At 43.3% G+C, this 24,420-nt stretch overlaps 2 protein-coding genes across 2 annotated transcripts in view; one reads left to right on the forward strand and one right to left on the reverse strand.

Moving 5' to 3' along the window:
- The window catches only part of VPS37A (VPS37A subunit of ESCRT-I), a 58,662-nt gene extending 41,124 nt beyond the window's left edge, over positions 1-17,538 (reverse strand). Inside the window, exons 1-2 of the mRNA XM_073608101.1 lie at positions 17,219-17,538; positions 358-432 (exon numbers count right to left, since the gene is read on the reverse strand). Of these exons, the coding sequence (XP_073464202.1) occupies positions 358-432; positions 17,219-17,406 (263 nt within the window). The 5' untranslated portion in view covers positions 17,407-17,538. The remainder of the gene's footprint in view (positions 1-357; positions 433-17,218) is intronic.
- CNOT7 (CCR4-NOT transcription complex subunit 7) overlaps positions 17,518-24,420 on the forward strand; it is a 62,543-nt gene continuing 55,640 nt past the window's right edge. The window contains exon 1 of the mRNA XM_073608114.1: positions 17,518-17,705. The gene's annotated coding sequence lies outside the window, so the exon portion shown is untranslated. The remainder of the gene's footprint in view (positions 17,706-24,420) is intronic.

Raw genomic sequence — 24,420 nt, forward strand, 5'->3', positions numbered from 1 at the left:
TATAAGTGTAAATCATACAAACATGATACAAAAATGTAAACATCAATATATCATAAAGTCCATATAAAAATACACGTGATGAATCATAAAAAATTCCAAGAAAGGAAATAAGTGACTGAAGTGAAAAAACAGTTCAATATAGATTCAAACTTCTGCTTCTGGGGAGAAGTTTGATGTGCTTGTGAAGAGGACCACCAAGAGTGGAAATTGACATCAAAATGTGCAGCAACCACCAAACACAATGATTGGGCACTCTTACCAGATCCACAAGGACCAGCATACTCACTGGGTATATGTGCGGGTCTACATCCACTTTAAGCACAATGACAAAACCGCACGAACACAAAGAATACTTACATGTTTAGGTTGATGGTCACATTTTTTACGTTAATTGGCAATCTATATTCCACATCTTTCTGAATTTCAGTGATACTGTTAAAATAAAATTAAAGATCACTTAGTGAAGTATTTTTTACTAAAAAGTAGAATATATGCATATACTTTAAATTCAGCACTATAAAATTGTTAAAACCTACATATGGAAAATGCAATGCAGACAAAAAATAAACACAAAAGTGTCTACAAATCGAAGAAACAGAAAAAAAAAAAAAAAAAACAAAAAACAAAAAACAAAAAAAAAAAAAAACAGTAAAGTTAGCCCAATTCTTTTGTATAATGTGAAAGATGTTAACGCCGAGAAAATAGATACCCAACATGTCACTCTTCAAAATTGCGCATGCTCATGGAATGGCACCAAACTTAGTTACTTAAAAATCCCCATAGGCGACGCAAGAATTTTTTTTTTTTTTACAGGTTACATGTTTTGCGTTACAGACAACGTCTAGTGCTAGAATTATTGCTCTCGCTCTAACATTTGCACCGATACCTCACATGTGGGTGCGACTTACCTATTTGTTCGCTTCAGCGAGCGAGCATGCGGGGACGGGGGCGCTTTAAATTTTTTATTGTCAAATTTTACTTTTATTTTTCTATTTTGACACTTTTCTTTAAAATCACTTCTATTCCTATCACAAGGAATGTAAACATTTCTTTGTAATAGGAATAAGCATGACAGGTCCTCTTTACAGTGAGATATGGGGTCAATCAGTCCCCACATCTCACCTCTAGGCTGGGAAGCCTGAAATAAATAAATACAAAAAAAAAAAAAAAAAAAAGGGAGAGATCTAGACTTCCCAGCCAACGTGGCACCATTTTTTCGAATGCAGGGGTTGGGCGTGACGTGATAACATCGCACCTGGCCTCCAAACGATCATAGAGACTCTGGGGACCATCTGGTCTGCCGGAAATCTCTATGGTCAGCATCCGGGGCCGGCGGATCCCTTCTCCGGTTCGCCGATGGCAGGGGTGAGCCCGGAGAAGGGCAGGAGGGGGATGTCCCATATCGCCGCCTATAAGAACGATCAAGCGGCTGAACAGTCTAAAAGACAATATCAACGTCCGCGACGTCATATGACGTTATGCGGGCGGCAAGCGGTTGAAGAAGAATTCCAGGTATAGAGATTTTAGACACCACCACTCCAATGATCTGCACTGCTTTGCGGGTCCTGCGGTGAGCAGCTGCTTTTCTGCATTGTGAACACAGGAGGTCGGCTGCTGGGCATGGACTCCATTCAGAGAATGCACTGTATCCTCTGAATGAATGCAAAGCGTTCTCTGATTGGATGAGGTGGAAAGTGTAACATTACAGCCCCACCTTTCCACTTTGTCTAATCAGAGCGTGTTTCATTCAGAAAATGCAAAGCAATCTCTAAATGGTGTCCATGCTAAGTAACTGACCGCTTGTATTCACAATGCAGGAGAGCAGCCACTTGACACAGGACCTGGAAGCGAGTCACGATCACTGGAGTAGCGGTGTCTATGTCTACTTCAGCAATATCCAGCTTCCAGGTGCATTTGCCAGGCGTGGTATATACATAGATACATTGGACCAAGCTGGATCAATGTTAACTATATATAACATACTGGTGCCTGGAATTATTCTTTAAGAAAAGATATGGATGTACAAATCTAAAACAAAAGATTTGATAGTCTAAGGCTGGTTTTACACAGGCTGTTTGATCTGGTCCGCCTGTCAGCTTTTCAGGCGGACCCGAGTGGACCATCCATAGCTCATGCATGCTGAGACCCGCTGGCATTCGATCCAATCCTGTCCATCAAAAACAGCGGATTGGATGACAGTCAGATGGAAACAGACAGGCGGTCCGTTTCAATCTGTGGACTACGGAGAACACCCGTGTGAAACCAGCCTTGTGGGGGGGGGGGGGAAGAGATGTGGGTTGGATTTACTAAAACTGGTGCACACATAATCTGGTTCAGCTGTGTAGTATAGTAACCAATCAACTTCTAGGTTTAATGGTCAAAGCAAAGTTGATGTAAACCCTCACATATGCCCAGTGAAGTGAACAGCCTCAGATGATACACAGATGAAACAAATCTCCCTACATAAGTTTTATTTATATATGCTGTCTTCAGCTTTCTACATGGTTTAGAAAGTGAACATCGTGTTACAATTTTTTCTTCCTGTTCCAGCAGTGGGAGGGGAGTCTGGGCATACACTGTGTGACAGCTGATAGGAGGAAAGGCAAACACCCCCCTCCACATAGGCAGAGGAATGAAGAAACAGAGCTGTGCTGCGAATAGACCAGCTCTCTGCTTATCTCTATGCACCCACCCCGACACAAATTTACAGCTGCTTTTATCTCCTGTGTCTGAGAACTTGTCAGGAGTAGTTATCATTAGGGGTGCAACGGATCAAAAAACTCACGGATCAGATCGATCCTCGGATCAGAGTCACGGATCGGACCATTTTCGGATCAGCAAAAAAAAAAAAAAAAAAAAACACAAATCTTGTTACACCCACCGGAGTTTTTGATTTAAAAGCTATTTTCAACACAAAACCGAGCTTATATGCATAAATACAGGGTTTGTAGATCGGACAGACTGTTTAAATGTTAGATTTTAAAAGCAACAGCAAACCTGCTGACCTTACATGGTTGCTAATGTGACAGAACACCTCTGATTTTCACATTTAACATTAAATGTGAAAATCAGAGGTGTTCTGTCACATTAGCAACCATGTAAGGTCAGCAGGTTTGCTGTTGCTTTTAAAATCTAACATCTAAACAGTCTGTCCGATCTACAAATACTGTATTTATGCATATAAGCTCGGTTTTGTGTTGAAAATAGCTTTTAAATCTAAAAGTACGGTGGGTGTAACAAGATGTCCGCTTGCCCCTTCTCACTCTATCATTACTGTACTGTGCAGGAGTGTGGGGTGTAGCAAGATGGCGGCGACGAAACGTCACTTCCCGACGAGACAGCGGCCGCTTCCGGGTGTACCAAGATGGCCGCCGCTCCGGAGCTAGGTCGAAGCCTTGGCCTTTCCTATGGCCGAGGCCGCAAAGTGCTCCGTGGATTGTGGGTGTGCCGATCCGCGGAGGTTGATCCGTATGGATCACGGATCAGCGACGATCCGTTGCACCCCTAGTTATCATGCTGATAACAGGGGAACGGAGCAGCAAAAAGACATGGGACTCAGGGCTTAGGAGACAGATAAGTAAACACTGCAGATATATGTGCCTGGGTCAAGTTTTATGAATGGATTACATACACTTTAAATGAACAAGCTGAATTTAGAAGTCGATTGGTTACTCTGCACAGCTGCACCAGATTCTGTGTGCACCCATTTTAGTTAATCTCCCCCCATAGTGAAGGCAGAAGTACAGGGGCAATTTTGAGCAGCTCAACTATGCAATCAACGGCCTATTCATTTTGAAGAGTGAATATCCCTATGTGTGTACACCATAGGATTTACTCCATAATGCACTGGTATTTTACATGGCATTTATAAGTTGCAGGCTGCAGCATGGAGGTAGGAGAGGCTAGTATCATCATTGACAGGTCCTGTGACCAGGCTCCTAGCTATTTCATTTATTCACTGGAATGAATGGGACTCAAATAGTAAAATATAATGCACAACTTTAAAGCAAAGCACGGTTTTTAAATAGCAATATGTACTTGTGCACTCAAAGCGGAGTTCCACCCGTTTTTTAGTTTATTACATAGTTACATAGTAGGTGAGGTTGAAAAAAGACACAAGTCCATCAAGTCCAACCTGTGTGTGATTATGTGTCAGTATTACATTATATATCCCTGTACGTTGTGGTCATTCAGGTGCTTATCTAATAGTTTCTTGAAGCTATCAATGCTCCCCGCTGAGACCACCGCCTGTGAAATTAAAATTTATTAAAAGTCAGCAGCTACAAAAAGCATAGCTGCTGACTTTTAACCACTTGACATCTGCGCTGTAGCTGTCACTTCCAATCAATTTCCAAATTTCACCTGAATTTCCTGGAGGCCGTCATATGACGGCCTCCTCTGTGCATGCGCCCTACAGGGCGTGCGCGTGGCGCGCTGTGATCACCGAGTCACTGAGACTCGGGTGATCACCGATCCGAGTAAGGGGCTGGTCCCGGACCCTTACCATGTGATCAGCTGTTAAATTTTGGTCTTTTTACATTTTTTTAATAAAAAATAAAAAACAGCAGAGGTGATCAAATACCACCAAAAGAAAGCTCTATTTGTGGGAAAAAAATGATAAAAATTTAATTTGGGTACAGTGTTGTATGACCGTGCAATTGTCATTCAAAGTGCGTCAGCGCTGAAAGCTGAAAATTGTTCAGGATGGGGGGTGGGGTTTAAGTGCCCAGTAAGCAAGTGGTTAATAAACTGACACTTACCTGCCACACGGTCCAATGATGTGGCCACCCGGAGGCTAGCTCCTCTCCCCCTACTCTCCACCGTCATGGTAACTGTGGGCACCCGGCCGTGACAGCTTACAGCTTCACGGCCGGGCGTGCACTACGTGTGCGCGAATTGTGCTGCGCTCTCCTATTGGCCAGCCGATCATCTGGGACCTGTCCCAGAAGATTGCTAGCAGGGAGGGGCCGCCTAGGGCGAGAGGAGGAGTCGCCTAGGTGCCCGAAGATAGGAAGCAAGAAGTGGGACAGGAAAACCCACGAAAAAAAAGGGTACACACTCCCCCCCCTCAAAAAAAAAAAAAAGGAGGGCGAGGAGTGCTTAAATTGGAAGTTCCACTTTCGGGTGCAACTCCGCTTTAGTTCTCCTGGTTGTGAAAATATGTTGAGTCCTGAGTTACACAACTTAACAAAAAATAAGCTGATTCATACATTCTTCTAGGACAGCTGGCTTCTAGACCAGACTGAACAACTTCTAAGTTTCAAAATCACCCCCTACTTCTTTATTTTAACCCCCCATTCACACTTGAGAATTGTTAGGCTCGTTTCCCTATGCACAGAATCACATTCTTTCTTGTTCCTGTTCATCAGCTTTTTAAGAGGATATTTAGGTGTTCTTCATTCCTTAGACTGCAATGGAAAGACTGTAAATATTTGATGTATGCTTTTAAATGCTTCCTAAAGAATTCCTCTCCTCCTTTAGAACTGCCCCCCCAGCCTTTCCAAGGAAACAAGTGTCCCCATGGAATGCAGCTCTCCATTGGGGCACTCCATGAGGAGGAGCCAGGAGCGCCACCGGGGACCCCAGAAAAGGAGTATCGGGGGGGGGGCTGCTCGGTGCAAAACCCTGGCACAGAGGAGGTAAATATAATATATATTATATATGTTTGTTATTTAAAATAAAAAAAAAAATTAACCTTTACAATCACTTTATAGAAAAAAAACAAAAACAAAACAAAACAAAATTTTGCTCTTACTAATAATAATATATATTAGGTCCCTAACCTGAACAGTAGTCAAGAACCCCCTGCAACATGTGGCATTCGCACCATAGAACAATGATTCCACAAAGCCCTTTTGTCCCTTCTCAGTTATACTTCCATCATGTCCATTCCTGGTGGTCCATGTGCAGCAAGCCCTGTACTGAGAATGCAGACTCTCCGATACATGAGCACTGTGTGCACTTCTCCCCGCCGTGTATACACAGACACATGGCTATTCTCAATACAGAGAGATGACAAACATGAAGGATTTTGTACAAACTTCAGTTTACATAAAGTCACTGTCAACAATCATCTGCAGAAGCAGTAAGACCAAATAACCAGAAATAATGCATGAACAAATCTGGCAACAACTCCTTTTATTTAAAAAAAAACAAAGGGAAGGAATCAGAAGATTGGCAAATACTAATTATAAAGGATCACATGGTCCTGTATGGCACTTATTACACTTACAGTAAATGTTCCATTCAGAGTCATTGCATTTCCCTTTCCTCTCCTCTCACCAAACTTTCCAACTTCACTCCACCTAATTTAGCTGCTGCAGTAACTTGTCTCACATTGGCAGCGATTTCTTGACTCCATTGAGCTACTCTACAGGATTTATATAGCGCCAACAGTTTGCGCAGCGCTTTGCAACATGGGTGCAGACAGTACAGTAAGGCCAGGTTTACACTGGTGCGACAAATGCTCCGACATTGGGAGCTCATGTCGCATGACATGTGAAAATCCATGTTTCTCTATGGGAGCCTTCTTAACTGGTCCGACACAAGTTGGTCCGACTTTGAAAATGCTCCCTGCACTACTTTTGTCCGACTTTGATCCTACCTCAGCCCATTGAATATCATTGATGTCTGATCAAAGTCGGATCGCCGTCTTGCCTGATCCGACTTTGGTATGCGACTGGTGCTCTGATGATCTTGAGGGGGAACTCCACGCCAAATTTTAAATTAAAAAAACGGTATGGGTTCCCCCTCCAAGAGCATACCAGGCCCTTCGTCTGATATGGATTTTAAGGGGAAGCCCCTACACCAAAAAAAAAAAAAAAAAAAAAAAAAAAAAAAAAAAAAAACACACCACACGGCGTGGGGTCCCCCCAAAATCCACACCAGACCCTTATCCGAGCACGCAGCCCGGCTGGTCAGGAAAGAGGGTGGGGACGAGCGAGCGCCCCCCCCCTCCCGAACCGTACCAGCCTGCAAGCCCTCAACATGGGGGGGGGTGCTTTGGGGCAGGGGGGCACACTGCGGACCCCCCCACCCCAAAGCACCTTGTCCCCATGTTGATGAGGACAAGGGCCTCTTCCCGACAACCCTCGTTTGGTTGTCAGGGTCTGCGGGCGGGGGGATTATCAGAAACCGGGAGCCCCCTTTAATAAGGAGGCCCCAGATCCCAGCCCCCCCTGTGTAAATGAGTATAGGTACATCGTACCCCTACCCATTCACCTGGGGGACAAAAAAAAAAAAAAGTGTCAATAAAAAAAAAAAAAAAAAAAAAAAAAAAAACACAACACTAGACCGGTTTTAAAAAAGAAATTAATTAGGCAGCTCCGGGGGTCTCTTCCGACTTCTCCACTCTCTACAGCCACTTCTCCCGCTCTCTGGTGTCTTCTGCTGGGCTCCCCCACTATCTTATGCTCTTTTTCCTGCTCTTTTGCTAGCGTTGGCCCAGTCTTCTCCGTCGTCTTCTTCCCTCCGGTCATCTTCCGATGTTGACAGGACGACGAGAAGAGGGAAGAAGACGACGGAGAAGATCGGGCCAACTCTAGCAAAAGAGCGGAAAAAGAGCAGAAGATAGTGGAGGAGCCCGGCAGAAGAACCGGAGAGCGGAGAAGTCGGAAGAGACCCCCGAAGTCGGAAGAGACCCCCGAAGCTGCCTAATAAAAATACTTTAAAACCTGTCTAGTGTGGTTTTTTTTTTTATTGACACTTTTTTCCCCCCAGGTGAATGGGTAGGGGTACGGTGTACCCCATACTCACTCACATAAAGTGGGGGGCCGGGATCTGGGGGCCCCCTTATTCTAATAAGCCCCCCGCCCGCAGACCCCGACAACCAATGGCCAGGGTTGTCCGGAAGAGGCCCTTGTCCTCATCAATATGGGGACAAGGTGCTTTGGGGTGGGGGGCCCACCCTGCGCCAAAGCACCCACCCCCCATGTTGAGGGCATATGGCCTGGTATGGTTCGGGCGGTGGGGGCGGGGAGCACGCTCGTCCCCACCCCCTTTCCTGACCGGCTAGGCTGCGTGCTCAGATAAGGGTCTGGTATGGATTTTGGGGCGACCCCCATGCCGTTTTTTACGGCATTCCCCCTAAAATCCTTATCAGACCGAAGGGCCTGGTATGCTCTTGGAGGGGGAACCCATGCCGGTTTTTTATTTAAAATTTGGCGTGGAGTTCCCCCTCAAGATTCATACCAAAAACAGTGCCTGGTATTGGCGGGGATCCAAGTCGGATCCCCGTTCATTGAAGTTGGACGCGTCTCTGACTTCAAGTCGCAGGGCAAAGTCGCACCAGTGTAAACCCGGCCTTACAATACAATTCAATACAGGAGGGATCAGAGAGCCCTGCTTGTTAGAGCTTACAATCCACATGATGTCATATTATCTGAAATGTTTTCAGTTTCAGGGTAAACACTAAAGATCGTCACCCACAAAATTCTACTACATGTCCTATTTGTCTTCCTTATTGTGTCTCTATACTAGAGCTGCACAATTAATCGTTAAAAAATCGTGATCTCGATTCAACCCCCCTGACGATCTCTATTGCAGAGTTTGCCGATTCTTTCATATGACAAGTGGAGAGACTTATCTGCTCACTCAGCTGTCAAAAGAAAACATCCGGGCAGTCTGCCAAGTTTTTTAACATGAAACATTGTAACTAACTCTTCCTTCTTAGATCAAAGGGATAAAACTTCTGAGTGTAAAAAAAAATCCAGGCAGTCTGCCAAGTTTTTAACAACCTGTAAATGCAGGAAGTTTAACTTAAAAGTCTAAATCTTTTTCTGACACTTGTTTCTCAAGTTAAAATCAATATTTTTTGTTAGAAAATTACTTGGAACCCTCAAACATTATATATATTTTAGCAGAGACCCTAGGGAATAAATGTCAATTGCTGCAATATTTTATGTCACACTGTATTTGCCCAGCGGTCTTTCAAACGCAATTTTTTTTGGAAAAATACACTTCAATGAATAAAAAAACAAAAAAAAAAACCAAAAAACAAAAAAAAAAAAAAAAAAACAGTAAAGTTACCCCAATTTTTTTTTGTTTTAATGTGAAAGATGTTATGTTGCGAGAATCATGATCTATCTTCTAAGCAAAAAAATTGTGATTCTCATTTTAGCCAGAATTGTGCAGCTCTACTCTATACTGCTACCATAAACTGTTCCAAATAGTTAAAGGAAACCTAAATAAACACCTAAAAAAATGAAAGTAAACTAACTTAAAACCACTGTTCTTTCCATTAAAGTGTTACTAAACCCACAACAGTAAAATCAGTCTGTATATGCAGTATAGCATGCTTGGTATACTCACTGTGGAACAAAGCCTTGGGTGCAAGCTGCATGTGCTCAGTTTGGTGTGTATTGCTAAAGAGTTTTTTCCCCTTTTTGGGAGGGTGCATGTGATCAGCACAGGGCCATTCAGCACTGTCCAGACCGAGGGTCAGGGGTCATGCGGCCTCATAGGACAGTCAGAGGAGAATGAAAACTCCTCCTACAAGCTTATACCAGACACTGATAGAAGTCGCAGGACTGCTATACTGTATACCGCTGATGAGAGAAGGTATTTAGCAGTTTATATTTACTAAAATAACTGCATTTCCATGTTCTGTGGGAGACCAGATATAGTGAATGCAGGGTCCTGGGTTTAGTAACACTTTAAAATGCTTGTAAAAACAAAAAAAAAAAAACAAAAAAAAAAAAAAAAAACAAAACAAAACAAAACATCATACTTACCTGCTCTGTGCAGTGGTTTTGCACAGAGCAGCCCAGATCCTCCTCTTCTTGGGTCCCCCGTCAGCACTCTGGTCCTGTCCCCCTTGCCGAGTGCCCCCACAGCAAGCCACTTGCTGTGGGGGCACTTGTGTGTGCTCGCTCCGAGCCAGCTCTCTGCACCCAGAAGACACAGTGAGCGCAGCTCAGCCCTGCCCCCAACTTCCGCCTCACTGGGTGTGATTGACAGCAGCGGAAGCCAATAGCTCCTGCATCACAGCCAATCAAGAGGGAGGGATCCGGGAGAGCCTCGGGTCTCGTGCACATCTCTGGATCGGAATCGGGCTTAGGTAAGTATTATGGGGGGCTTGGGGGGGGGGGGGGGGGGGTCTGCAGGCTGAAGGTTTTTTACCTTTGTGCATAGAATGCACAAAGGTAAAAAACCTTCAGCCTTTACAACCACTTTAAGTGCCGGTTACTTCTGGCTTTGTTGTAGATATGAAACATATTTACAGGGTTTTCTATGTACTGGTCAACAAAGCCCAAGGCTGCAAATTCTTTGTTGTAAACCTATGTCAGGCCCAATAATCAGTTTCTCATAGTCAAGTGTCTTGTTCATTTTTTTTTTTTTTTTTTTTTTTTAATACAAAAATCAGGGGTGCTTTATTTCACATTACCATTCTACAGTATAAACAAGTTTTATACAATGCATTGTATTATCAATAGAATCGACACGGAAGTACTGTCATTACTGTCAGTGGAAGTTCTCAAAGGACTCACATAGAGCAAGTGCAAATAAAAGTGTAATTATATCAGATTATGGACACAACTCCACACCCAGACCATCTGCCCCATGTTCTTTATTGAAGATTATTTATTTATAATCGTCTTTATTGAAGATTTTACAATACAGAGAGAATAAAGCGGATATACAGATTGTCAATTAGAAATTACAAGATCTTTATAAGTAATAGGCAAGCTTGGACTTGAAGTCATGGAAGGTTGAAAATATTGAATGTACTGTGATGTACCAATGGGAAGAAATCCTTCTGGGCCTAGGGAGCCTTCAATAAAAGACTAGACAAAAAAAAGGAAACGTGTGCAGGTTTATGTGATTTATAAAGATGAAGACGCAGCGAGTATTGTAAAACCAAGACGGTGCATGTGTGCTTCCATAAATTACTTTTGTACGTCTAAACAGTCACTGCCCCCCAAAAGTGGCAAACCCACTCACTCTCCCACTCCCAACACTGGAGCTGCAATACAAAAAGAAGTGCACCTCTGAACCAGCACTATGACCTTTGTATTTAACACAAGCTTATCCAAGAAGAAAATAAATCCAAACAGAAACCATTGCTTAATAGACCTTGTTCATACAAGGTGAAACGCATGCAAAATAGCGCATTTTCCCTCATATAATGCTGACACCTTTTTTTGCAAATTTCCCACGCATAGGACAGCTCACTGAAATGAATGGGCTGCCCTAAAACATGATGCAGGAGAATGCGTGTGTGTGTGCTGTGAAGCACCTCCTGATGTGAATGAGCCCTGACTCCAGAAAAACAACTGGCACAAACATCTTCTCTAGGCAACCTTTTATGCTGTGCTAACTTTCTACATTTTTTTGTATTATCTACTTGATGACCAGCGACTTACCCATACATCACTGGACTTCAAGTGGTCATACCGGGATGATGCCTGCAGCTGCTGTTTAGAGACGGCGGTCAGCGCTTTTGTAAAAGCAATTCTAGCAGCCAACTAGCCAGTGGACTGCTTTACAAGCATCAGGAAGAGACGTTTCACTGCGCCCCCCCCCCGCCGACTTCCGCGGCTTGCTCTGACTCTCCCATTCCACCGAGAGACCCGAGCGACCAGCTGGTACGTCCGCTGGCTGGCCAGACAGCCGAACAAAGCCAGGATCGGCTCTCCGCTATGATAACCCTGAAATGATAGCCGAGCAAAGATGAACGTGTACATCAGTCCCGCACCCACACACAAACCGCAATTGTCCCACATGTGAGGTGTCACTGAACATCACATCATGGGCAGTAATTCTAGCAGCAAACCTCCTGTGTAAATATAAACTGGTAACCTGTAAAGGTTTTTAAACAGTATTGCCTATGTATAGTAGAATTTTTGCTGTTTGTCGTTGTTGCACGGGTGTGCGCAATTTTAAAGCATGACCTGCTTGATATCTATTTACTCGGCATAATATCTTTTACAAAAAAAAAAAAAATTGAGTTATATATTGTGTTTATTTTAAATTTTTTTAAATTGTGTTTAACCACTTGAGGTCCGGGCCATAGCCGAATGACAGCTACAGCGCGGACCTCAATTTCCGGGAGGCCGTCATGGGACGTCCTCCCCTGTGCACACACACTGCGCGCCCTGCGCTGTGATCACCGAGTCACGGAGACTCGGATGATCACAGATCCGAGTAAGGGGCCGGTCCCGGCCCCTTACCATGTAATCAGCTGTCAGCCAATGACAGCTGATCACATGATATAAACAAAACCTCGGTGATCGGTTTTGTTTTCTCCTCACACTGACAGCGTGAGGAGGAAAAACAAGCCGATCACCGGCTTATGTCAAAGGGACATCGGTCCCGAAGAGAAAGGAGGCACATATGCCTCATCTGTGCCAACAGGTGCCATCTATTATTGCCACCTGCCAGTGCCCACAAGTGCCACCTGTCAATGCCCACAAGTGGTTCCAATCAGTGCCACTTAGCAGTGCTGCCATCAATCAGTGCCCAATCAGTGCCCATCACCTCCACCCATCAGTGCCCATCACCACCACACATCAGTGCTGCCTCATCAGCGTACATCAACGAAGGAGAAAAATTACCTGTTTGCAAAATTTTGTAACAAAATATAAAAAAATATATATATATTTTTTTTAAATTCTGTCTTTTTAATTTTTTTTAACAAAAACTAAAAACCACAGAGGTGATCAAATACCATCAAATGAAAGCTCTACTTGTAGGAAAAAAATGATAAAAATGTAATTTCGGTACAGTGTTGTATGACCGCGCAATTGTCATCCAAAGTGCGACAGCGCTGAAAGCTGAAAATTGGTCTGGACAGGAGGGGGGTTTAAGTGCCCAGTAAGCAAGTGGTTAAAAAAACCTCTGCTTAACCACTTAACCACGACATAAAAAAATTGCAAAACCCACCATTGTATTCTTTGGGGCCTCTGCTTTAAAAAAATATATATATTGTTTAGGGGTTCTATAAATTTCGAGCAAAAAATACAGATTTTTTTCATGTAAACAAAAAGTACCAGAAAAGGCCCGGTCTGGAAGTGGTTATACAGCCATTTCTACCATGCTAAACCATAGAGCAGTAATGAATACCAATGTAAGAAAGACAACAATGACAGATTTGCACTCTGATAACAGACCACAATAAGCTGTGTTTATGAAAACCCACAGGAGTATTATCCATAGTAATTGTTATCATGATGCTCTGGTTCTATCACATGCACTAGAAGGAAGACAGAAGGGGACGTGTTTGCTTGCTAAGACAGAAAGCCATTTTTGCAGCATATTCTTTCAGGAAACAAAGTTCACACAGCTGGGAGGGCTGAGCAGAGAGTGAAATAGAAGAGATAGGAATGTTGTGGAGTCAGTGTGCAGTCAGCTGACAGTAAAGTAACAAGTAGAGCCATGCTGAGGCTCATGTAACAATGACTAATGTGTCACACAGTCTACTGAAGCAATGACTGCAATCTCTAAGAAAAAATAAATAAATAAATTGCCCCCTTTGATCCCGGCATGTCACTCAGGCAACTTAAAATGACAGTAAACCAAAGTTCAATAGATTGCAGCCTACCAGCTCTGAAATGTGGTGGCTGCATTAGTTCTCTTTTTTCACCTGGTGATTCGGCCAGAAAATCGGTTATTTTCCACCTTCCTTACAGACCGAGCTGTACAGCAAAAGTTCAATTTACTGGGCTGGCACAAACCATTTACCACTGACAGGGGTGCTTACAATGGTCAGCTCTTATTTATTCAATGAAATCCTTTATCGCAAAAGGGAAACAAATCTGTTGCTGTGACAACTTATAAAGACTGACAAGCCTAGAACGGTCAGTATGAATATTTCTCTTTATGGTAAATGTTTATTTGTTTGACAAGAAAATATCAAATGATTTTGGGGGGGGATTTATAGTAGAAAAGAATGAAAACCACAAAATGACAAATTCCAGACAATGTATATTCAGAAATCATTCAGAAAAGTTACATGTGACAAGAGGGAGGACAGGAAAGATGTACAATCACAGTGTGCAGCCCCTTAAAGTGACAGCTTAGACCACCCCCAGAAAAGGAATAAGTGGCACAGCCCATCACCTATCCCGGTACAGGGCTCTACAGCTTCCTGGGGACAATTTTTTTTTTAACTAATAATAATAATAAAAAAAAAAAATAATAATTTATAATATAAATAAATATTTTATTAATATATAATGAAGTGGTTTACTGGGATTATGGCTGAAGATATCAACCATAACCCCGGTATATTGTGTTCCCGAGTAGCTCACAAGCCACTGGAATGATTTAAGAAGCAGCGGCGGGGCAATCCCCCATACCGCTGGTTAGGGTTGTCCCGATACCGATACTAGTATCGGTATCGGCACCGATACCGAGCATTTGCCCAAGTACTTGTACTCGGGCAAATGCTCCCGATGCTTCCCCCGATACCTAGAGGACAGCTGTGATCGGCGCGTGGGGGAGTTACAAGATTCTCCCCCAGCGGCTTTCACCAGCTTTAGTGACAGACAGCGGTGATTGCTCACCGCTGACTGTCACTGCATCCTCCTCCATGCCCCCTCCTTTCCTCTGTGCCTCTCCGCTGTCCCCTGCATTCCTCTCTCCTTATCTGTCCCCCTTCGTACTCCCCCTTCGTTCCTCTCTCCTTATCCGTCCCCCTTCGTACTCCCCCTTCGTTCCTCTCTCCTTATCCGTCCCCCTCCATTCTTCCCCTCCGTTCCTCTCTCCTTATCTGTCCCCTGCATTCCTCTCTCCTTATCTGTCCCCTCTGTTCTCCCCCTCAGTTCCTCCGTCCTCCCCCTCCTTCCTTTGTGTATGGATAGAGTCAGCTGACTCTGTCCATTCACATAACTGAAACATTGTAATCTCCTGTGATTAGGATGTGTCAGTTTATGAATGGAGAGGAGCCGCTGTCTTCTCTCCATTCATTCTCAGTGCAGCTGACGCTGCAGAGAAAGGGACTGGGGAATCTCTATCCTCTGTCTCTTTCTCTGTCTCAAGGGGGAGATATCAGAGGTCTGTTAAGACCCCTGATATCTCACCAAAGCCCCCCAAAAGGGCTGATTAAAAAAAAAAAAAACAAAAAAAAAAAACAATAAAGAATAAAAAAATATTATTGTAAAAAATAAAAATTGTAAAAAAAAACAAAAAAAAAATCACACACACATACAACGTTCACCCCCCCCCCCCCCCCCCCAAAAAAAATAGCAAAAAAAAACCTGTCACGTGACATTAAAAAAAAAGTATCGGTAATCGGTATCGGCGAGTACTTGAAAAAAAGTATCGGTACTTGTACTCGGTCCTAAAAAAGTGGTATCGGGACAACCCTACCGCTGGTGTCTCCCGAGCTTACCATTTCCACTGGCTCACCTGAGAAATGATCCGACGTTGTGGCCAGCTGGTCCCAGAGTAGAATGTCTTTGATCACCTCTATGGCCTTTGAGGACCGGAGAGACGGCATGATGCATTTTTTTTTTGATCTTTTGCTTTTAAAGATAAAAGGAGAAATGTGGGGTCTTTTTGACCGCAGATCTCTCCATAAAGAGGACCTGTCATCCTTATTTCTATTATGAGGGATGTTTACATTCCTTGTGAAAGGAATAAAAGTGATCAAAAAAAAAAAAAAAAAAAAAAATGTAAAAAAAGGGACAGTGTAAAAATAAAAAGTAAAATAAGAAATTATTTTTATTTTAAAGAGTCCCCGTCCTTCCATGGTTGCGCCTAGAAGTGAACGCTTATGCAAGATGTGCACGCATACGTAAACAGTATTACCACCACACATGTGGTGTATAGCCGTGAACTTTAGAATGAGAATAATAATTCTAACGCTAGACCTCCTCTGTAACTCTAAACTGCTAACCTGTAAAAATGTTTAAAGCGTCGCCAATGAAGATTTTCAAGTACCATAGTTTGTTGCCAATTCAATAAACAATTTTAAAGCGTGACATGTTCGGTATCAATTTACTCTACGTAACCTCATCTTTCACATTATACAAAAAAAAACAAAAAAAAAAAACAAAAAGGGGAGTACATTGTGTTTTGTTTTAATTTAAAAAAAATGTATTTTTTCCAAAAAAATTGCATTTGCAAAACCGTTGCGCAAATACCGTGTGACATACAAAATTGTAACAATCGCCATTTTATTTCATAGGGTCTCTGCAAAAAAAAAACGTATAATGTTTTAAATGATTGGGGGTTCTAAGTAATTTTCTAGCAAAAAAATACTTAATTTTACTTATAAAAATATTTATGTTTACCTTGTAAACAATATGTGCCAGAAAAAGCCTGGTCTTAAAGTGATACTTTTTATTCCGGTTACATTTTTCTTACACATACACAAACAAAGCAGAACACAAATACCTATCCAGAACAAAACAAATAGCCCCACTTCTTTTTTTCTCCATCAGTCTAGAGCGGCCTCCCTCATCCCGACCCCCTCCCCATAACCCCACTGTCCCCGCCTCCTTTTTCCTTACTTCTCTCCCATTGGCTGTCCCCTATATACAGAAACAGTTCACCATACCATAGAAAAGCCAAACCTTCTGTTATTCCAGTGCCCAGCATTGGGGGGGGTTCACAGTGTGGGGTCCCATGTCTATGTGCCAGGATGAAAAACTGCACGTTATAGACTTCAATACCGCACCACAGCTGGAGAAGGCAACCAAAGGAGCGAGGCTCCCAGGCGGAGAAGGCAACCAAAGGAGCGAGTCTTTGGTTATGGAATTCTCAAACTATGAGTCTCACTCCTTATGTTGGATTCTTCGACTAGGGTCTCATTCTTTTTGTTGCATTCTCCAACTATGAATCTCACTTCTTCTGTATTCTCCAACTTTAAGTCTCCCTCTTTATGTTGAATACAACAGGAGTGAGGAAGTGAGACTCCTAGTTGGAGAATACAGAAGAAGTGAGACTTAGAATTGTCGAATGCAACAAAAAAAGAGCGAGACTCCTCGTTGACAAACGCAGAAAACCTAGTGAGACCCTAGTGGGAGAACGCAGCAAAAAGAAGTAAGACTCAAAAGTTGGCGAAAGCAGCAAAAGGAGTGAGACTCCTACTGAATTCTCCAACTAGGAGTCTCACTTCTTCCGCTGTATTCTCCAACTCTGAGTCTCCCTCTTTATTTTGAATACAGAAGGGATGAGACTCGTAGTTGATGACTGCTGCAGTATCGTCCAGCAAGAAGTCGCACTCTTGTGCTGCATTGTAGTCTCCCTCCGCCCCTCCCCCCTGTGGTCTCACCTGCTGTGACAGGCCTTGAGGCAGTCTAGCTGTCGCTGTCTCTGCTGTTGCAGGCTGTTGAGGGCCGGCAGAGGTCTGGATCCCTTGGAGGAGAAGAACCAGCTCATGGTCGGATAATGTGGAGAGAGGGAGGGGCGGCCTGTCGTGTTGTTGTGGTGGGAGGATGATCGGAGGCTCACACTGTCCATGTGTCCGGCCCCCCCATCTTATCCTCACACTCCTCCTAGCCCCCCTCTCTAGTTCTCTTCAGGTCGCACTGTGTGACGATTCTCCCCTCGTCATGGTGACGTACCCCGGACACAAGGCGAGGCCCCGCCCGCCGGTCTCTTGCGTCATCTCGGTGCGCCCGGGGTAGAATGCGGCGGCTGGACGTCGCGTTGGTGACGTAGTAGACCTTTGCAGAGAGCTGAGTGACCTCATAGAGACGGGCGGTGACGCGGTGCTGAAGCGGGGGAGACTATTTCTGGATGAGAAGACAGAGCAGGAGGTGAGGGGGGGAGAGGGAGAGTGTGTATAGCTGGGAGGACACTACATACAGGACTGAGGGGAGGGTCCCATTGTTTGACAGTTCTTCCTATGGACGGCCAGCAGGTGGATGTCCCCGGGGGGAGGGGACCTGTATAGAGAGGACACCCTGGGGGATGACCCTGCTGACTTATAGCGGCTCTGACAGCAGGTTACCTTCATCATACTTATTGAGGGAGCAACATTTATTTTTGGTGCTGTGCTGTAAGGTCACATTCCTTTACTGTATACATTATGCTCATCACTATAGGCTATCAGTAAAGTAGATACTACACTTAGCGCCCTTGCTAAAAGAGTGTGCTTGGTGCCCCGTGCATTATCCTTGCAGAAAGACTGTGCTTAGCATCCTTGCTGAAAGACTGCTGCCTGGCCTTGTACCCCTTGCATTATATAGAGCAGTGTTTCTCAACTCCAGTTCATAAGGTGCCCCAACAGGCCGTGTTTTCAGGCTTTCCATTATTTTGCACAGGTGATTTGATCAATTTCACTGCAATTGCCACAGCCATTTCATCTGAGGGAAATCCTAAAAACATGACCTGTTGGGATGCCTTGAGGACTGGAGTTGATAAACACTGGTATAGAAGGCAGCATCCCATTATGATCAGAGCAAAGCATTCAGCGATCTTTCCACCAGCTTTCTTAACCACCTCAATACCGGACTCCGTCACCCCCTTCCTGCCCAGGCCATTTTTTAGCACTGTCACACTTTGAATGACAATTACTCATATGACATCCACCCAGGATGGGAGAGCTCCGGCTCCCACTTGACATTTGGCTCGGGTGTAGGGTTGCCACCTCATCCCTTTAAACCCGAACACATTAATTACACAGGTTCTGTGGCTGATTAAGATCGTAATTAAACGCACTTGGTGCCTTATCTGCATTAAATCAGCCCCAGAACCTGTGTAATTCATATGTGTTCGGGTTTAAAGGGATGAGGTGGCAACCATCGGGCGGGAAGCAGTTAAAGCCACACTCCAATCAAAATATATTTTCTCCCACCTCCCCCACCCCCTCTAATCAGTACTGTCAGTTGTTCAGTTCTCTTTCCCTGGTAAAGTCAGTTATAATCACCTGGCTCCCCATCCAGCTCTCAGCACCCCACATTAACCCTCAGTCCTTCTGGATCCTGAGAGAATGCCTCTGGCTAGCCAACCAATGGGAATTGTCCACATCATACAGGCAGTAACATGGACACCCCAGAAGAAGTACCCATCTAGAAAGTAAACCGAGAGGAGGACACAGGGCTGGATGGATGGTCACAAAGCTGAATCTTCAACCTCTTTTTTAAGATGGAATTAAAATCTGCTAGCCTTCACAGCCAAGGAAGCTGCCGTCTTATTCTCTGTTTGATCTGCAGTTGCTATAGTGCTGCTCATGTGATTGGTTATGACACCAGCTGTTTGATGGCTTGACAGTTCGGTTGAGAGCATAAGCAGCTGTGACAGGTATCTTTCACAGCATGCTAATCAATGGATTTAGTTTCCACTTTGAGATCCTCTATCCTCCCTTCTCACTCCTCCCACTTACACAATTGCAAAAGTGGAACTTTAGTCAGCAAAATTAAGTCTTGTTAGATCAGTTCAGGCTGGCCCCTTTTGCAGGTATAGCTATGTAAAATATTAAAAATAAGTGTCTATACTGTTTAAAATCCAATAACACACTGTCTCACCCTGCTCTGCACGTGCTCAGTTGCTCTCTATTGTTAGGCACTGTCAACTTTTTAGAGGCCAATCTGCTGACAGCCTTAAAGCAGAATTAACCCCCCTTATCTTATCTTACTGCCAAGGAAGCTGCTTCTGTTTGATCTGCAACTGCCATGGTGCTGCACATATGATCAGTTATGACACCAGCCATTTGATGGTTTGACAGTTTGGTTGATTTAGTAACAAGCAAATGTGACAGTTATCAATCCCATCATTCAAGGAATGTGACTGTTTTTTAAAACCGTAAAATGTATGGGTTTACTTCCACTTTATAGTTTATTGCTGCTCAGGGGCTCTGGGCTCCAGCAAGAAAAAACAGGAGCAATGCTGGAGGAAATTTACAGCACACATTAATTTTGGTAGCTTAATTATTAACATGGAATGTATGTTCCTTACTAAAGAACATTATTTTTTATCAAGTTGTTATGGGTAAAGTTCTGTTTTAATCCTTATCTTGATGAGGATTATGTATCTGGGCCCTATGCATGCCGTGGGTCCCTCCATCTCCCCAGACTGTCAATGTTGCTGTCCATAGTTGTCTCTGCTGCTTCTCCATCCAAAGTGGAGACACCCTAAAGCCCCATACACACTATTAGGTTTTCTGCAAATTTTTGTCTTCAGATTAACCAAAACCATATAATATGAGGCCAAACCTTGTAAGTTTCAATTTGTATGCAATCAGGTCGGCCCTTGCACTACATGGTTTTGGTAAATCTGCAGAAAGTCTAAAGCCTTGTACAGACGGTACAATTGTTGGCCAACCGAGCGTCTGATTTTTGTCTTAAGGGCGTGTGCCTGGATTTTGTCTTGCATACTAACGGTACACAATTTTCCACAAACGTAGTGACATACTACGAGGAATTTCAGTTCTTGAGCACCACCCTTTGGGCCCCTTCTGCTAATTTCGTGTTTGGTGAGCATTGATTCCAAGCATGCATGTTTGTACTTTTGACAATTTGTGTGACAGATTTGTCTACTGACCATACGAAAATCTGACCACCGACCGTTGTCCGCCGAAAATTTACTAGCCTGCCATCCAACATTTGTTGGCAGAAAGTTGGACAACAATTATCAAAAAGAGCGTACTAACGGTCAGATTTTAGGACAACCGTCTGTCAACAGACAATCCCCTGCTAACAATCGTACCGTGTGTATGGGGTCCAAGACGGTGTGTAAGGCTCTGTTCACAACTATGCGTTTTTTAATGCTTTTTGTAGAAATGCACTACAGTCCATTTAACATGATTTCCTACAGGATACGTTCACATCTATGCTTTTTTTTTCAGCCACTGTGTTTTTGGAAAAAGTCAGGGACTTTTTTAAATGCACAAAGGTGCTTTTTTTTTTGGTTCAATAGACTTTAATGGAAAAGCTGCAGAAACACATGTAGTGCATGTTTTTGCTATGATTTTGCCACAATTAGCATTTTTTTATCTGCCCAACAACAAATTGGCCAAAAAAAAAGCAAATAAAATGCAAATCGCGTGTAGCAAAAGCAAACTGCATAGGTGTGATCTGAGCCCCGCTGGCCAGATCACCAAGTAAAAAAAGCTAAAGGAAATTAAAGTGTAAACAAAACGTTTTTTTTTTTTTAATTTTGGATATAGTAAGGGAGTGTTATAACCCCTGTGAAGTTTTTTTTTTTGTGTTACCTGGTGCCCCAAGGGGCAAATCATCCTTCACTTCCTGTCCCAATAGCCAAAACAGATTCCTCCAAAGTGAGGGAATCGTGCTGTGACACCAGGTCACCAACACTAGTGTCCCCATTGGAAGATTTCCTCTCTATTACTGATCTGACATCAACCCAAAATTTGGGATTTTCTTTTACTTTCACTTTCACTTTCAGTGATAAAGGTAAACAGGACAAATGGAGAGGATGAATCTACCTAACAGGGGAACAGACCGCAATAAAAACTGACAGATGTTCAGATGTTCTAATCGCTCTCCAATCTAAAACTCAAAAAGTTTTGCCTTTAGTTATACTTTAATGCACATCTAAGAATTTGTTAGCTGCAATATATATTGCAGCTTACTAGTCCTTGGTGTGGTGGCTGCATTTGTTTTCTTTTTCAAGTTTGCTTTATTTTTTCAGCCAGTAATCCTGAAAATAACACACTTCCTGTCCCTGGGTGCCTACGTCACTTCTTCACTGTATCTGGAGGGAGCCATGGTTTTCCCGCTAGGCTGCTCTTTTGGTTTGAACTGCAAAAATGTCTCTATCAGTTTATCTCCATTATGTGTGGTGGGCAATTGGTAGTTTACTGAAGAAAGCTAGGAAGGAAGATATTGTTCCCTGCAGCTCACAGGAAGTGACAAGGACATGGCATTTCTAGCAAGATCAACAGGTATTTGCTGAAATTGTTCTTGGCTTGAAAAAAAATACTAAAAATGAATGCAGTCACTGCATCTAAAAACTGTAAGCTGCACTATATTACATTTTTGTTCTTGGGTTTAGTTATCTTTTTAAAGGAGAGCTATAGGCAAAACATTTTTTTTAAATTTTGGAGAGTAAGGCCTCTTTCACACGGATGATCCGTATGTCCGTTTTTCATCCATCCGTTTTCGGATGAAAAACGGACATACAGTCATCCCTATGGAGCGTCGGATGTCAGCGGTGACATGTCCGCTGACATCCGACCCGCTCCGATCCGAAAAGTGTAACGGAGGAAAAACCTACTTTTTCCTCCGTTTTCGGATCGGATCGGATGACGACGGACACTACGGACCGTCATCATCCGATCCCCCCATAGGGGAGAGCGGCGCTCTGACAGGTCCGTCGCTGCACAGTGTGCAGCGATGCACCTGTCATCTTCCTGCTCAGCGGGGATCGGCGGAGCTATCCCCGCTGAGCAAGCGGATGTTCACGGGGCGGATCATGACTGATCTGCCCCGTGTGAAAGAGGCCTTTGGGAGAGTCCTAACACCTGTTAGATTTTTTCCCGCCATCGGTGTCCTATTGAGGAGATTTCCCTTCACTTCTGGTCCCATAGCCAAACAGGAAGTAAGAGGAAATCCGTACAAATTAAGAGGATTCCTTGGGGACCCCCAGGTCACCAGAACTAGTGTCCCCATTGGAAGATTTCCCCTCTATTTTCTGGGGACAACCTAAAATCTGGAATTTTCTTTTACTTTCACTTTCAATGTTAATGGTAAACAAGACAAATAGAGAGGGTGAATCTCCTTAATGGGGGCACAGACAGCAAAAAAAAAAAAACTGAAAAAAAGGGGGTTCTAATCCCTCTCCACTCTATCCAAAACTAGAAAATCATTTTAGGCCTGGTTGACACCTACAGTGACGAAAAAAGTATTTGATCCCCAGCTGATTTTGTATGTATGCCCACTGACAAAGAAATGATCAGTCTATAATTTTAATGGTAGGTTTATTTTACCAGTGAAAGACAGAATAACAATAAAAATATCCAGAAAAATGCATTTCAAAAAAGTTATAAATCGATTTGCATTTTAATGAGTGAAATAAGTATTTGATCCTCTATCAATCAGCAAGATTTCTGGCTCCCAGGTGTCTTCTATACAGATAATGAGCTGAGATTAGGAACACTCTTAAAGGGAGACCTACACAAGGCTTGGTTGACAACAGATAGTGGGATTATTCGCAAATGGAAGAAACACAAAATAACTGTCAATCTCCCTCGGTCTGGGGCTCCACGGAGGATCTCGCCTCGTGGAGTTTCAATGATCGTGAGATTTGTGAGGAATCAGCCCAGAACTACAGGGGAGAATCTTGTCAATGATCTCAAGGCAGCTGGGACCATAGTCACGAAAAAAAGTCAAGAAAACAATTGGTAACACACTACGCCGTGAAGGGTTGAAATCCTGCAGCACCCACAAGACCCCCCTGCTCAAGAAAGCACATGTACAGGCCCGTTTGAAGTTTGCTAATGAACATCTGAATGATTCAGAGAAGAACTGGGTGAAAGTGTTGTGGTCAGATGAGACCAAAATCAAGCTTTTTGGCATCAACTCAACCCGCCGTGTTTGGAGGAGAAGGAGGAATGCTGTCTATGATGCCAAGTACACCATCCCCACTGTCTAACATGGAGGTGGAAACATTTTGCTTTGGTGGTGTTTATCTGCTAAGGGGACAGGAGAAAATTGACGTTTTTGCCCACAAATAGAGCTTTCTTTTGGTGGTATTTGATCACCTCTGTGGTTTTTATTTTTTGCGCTATAAACAAAAAAATAGTGACAATTTTTGCTATAATAAATATCCCCCAAAAATATATAAAAAACATTTTTTTCCCTCAGTTTAGGCCGATACGTATTTTTGATTGCTGGATTGTTTTTACACAAAAGTGCATGTTGACCACTTTATTTTGTAAAAAAAAAAAAAAAAAAAAAAAAAGTTTTTTTTTATTTGTTTTGATAGAAAGTAGTTTACAGGTTCAGATAGTACAAATGCATCCATAAACAAATCTCCTTTACAAAATATAAAAGAAAGTACAATAGCCCAACGGGGGCTAACTGTTATAGTTATACATCATATTTACCAAATTCCTCAACGGAGGAATGAAGTATACCACTGGTCACATAAGGGTAATGAGTGTGGACCTCGTAGGGCACCAAAACCTAAAATCACGATGCTATATACAGCAGGGATATTTCCATGAACACAACATCCACACCATACATGCACCCATCTTTACTCATTCACACAAAAAGGCAAACTTTGTCCCACCCCGCCTCCACCACACCGTCCCTCCAGGTACACAAACGACCCACCATCCAAGGGTTACAGCCTCCCCTAGACATCAAAACGAAAAAAAAAAAAAAGGAAACCCATCAAGGGGAGGCCGGATATAGTTATTGTTGTGAGAGCGGAGTGTCCTTCCAAAAGGAGTCTGCTATATCAAGCCAGGGCTGCCAGATCTTAGCAAATTTTTTTGGGCAGGCCCTACCCTTATAAACCAGTTTAAAAATTGGTATAACTTTATTCATCATACGATACAAAACT

This window comes from Aquarana catesbeiana, linkage group LG01, assembly GCF_042186555.1.
Source record: "Aquarana catesbeiana isolate 2022-GZ linkage group LG01, ASM4218655v1, whole genome shotgun sequence".
In the NCBI taxonomy this organism is placed as follows: Eukaryota; Metazoa; Chordata; class Amphibia; order Anura; family Ranidae; genus Aquarana; species Aquarana catesbeiana.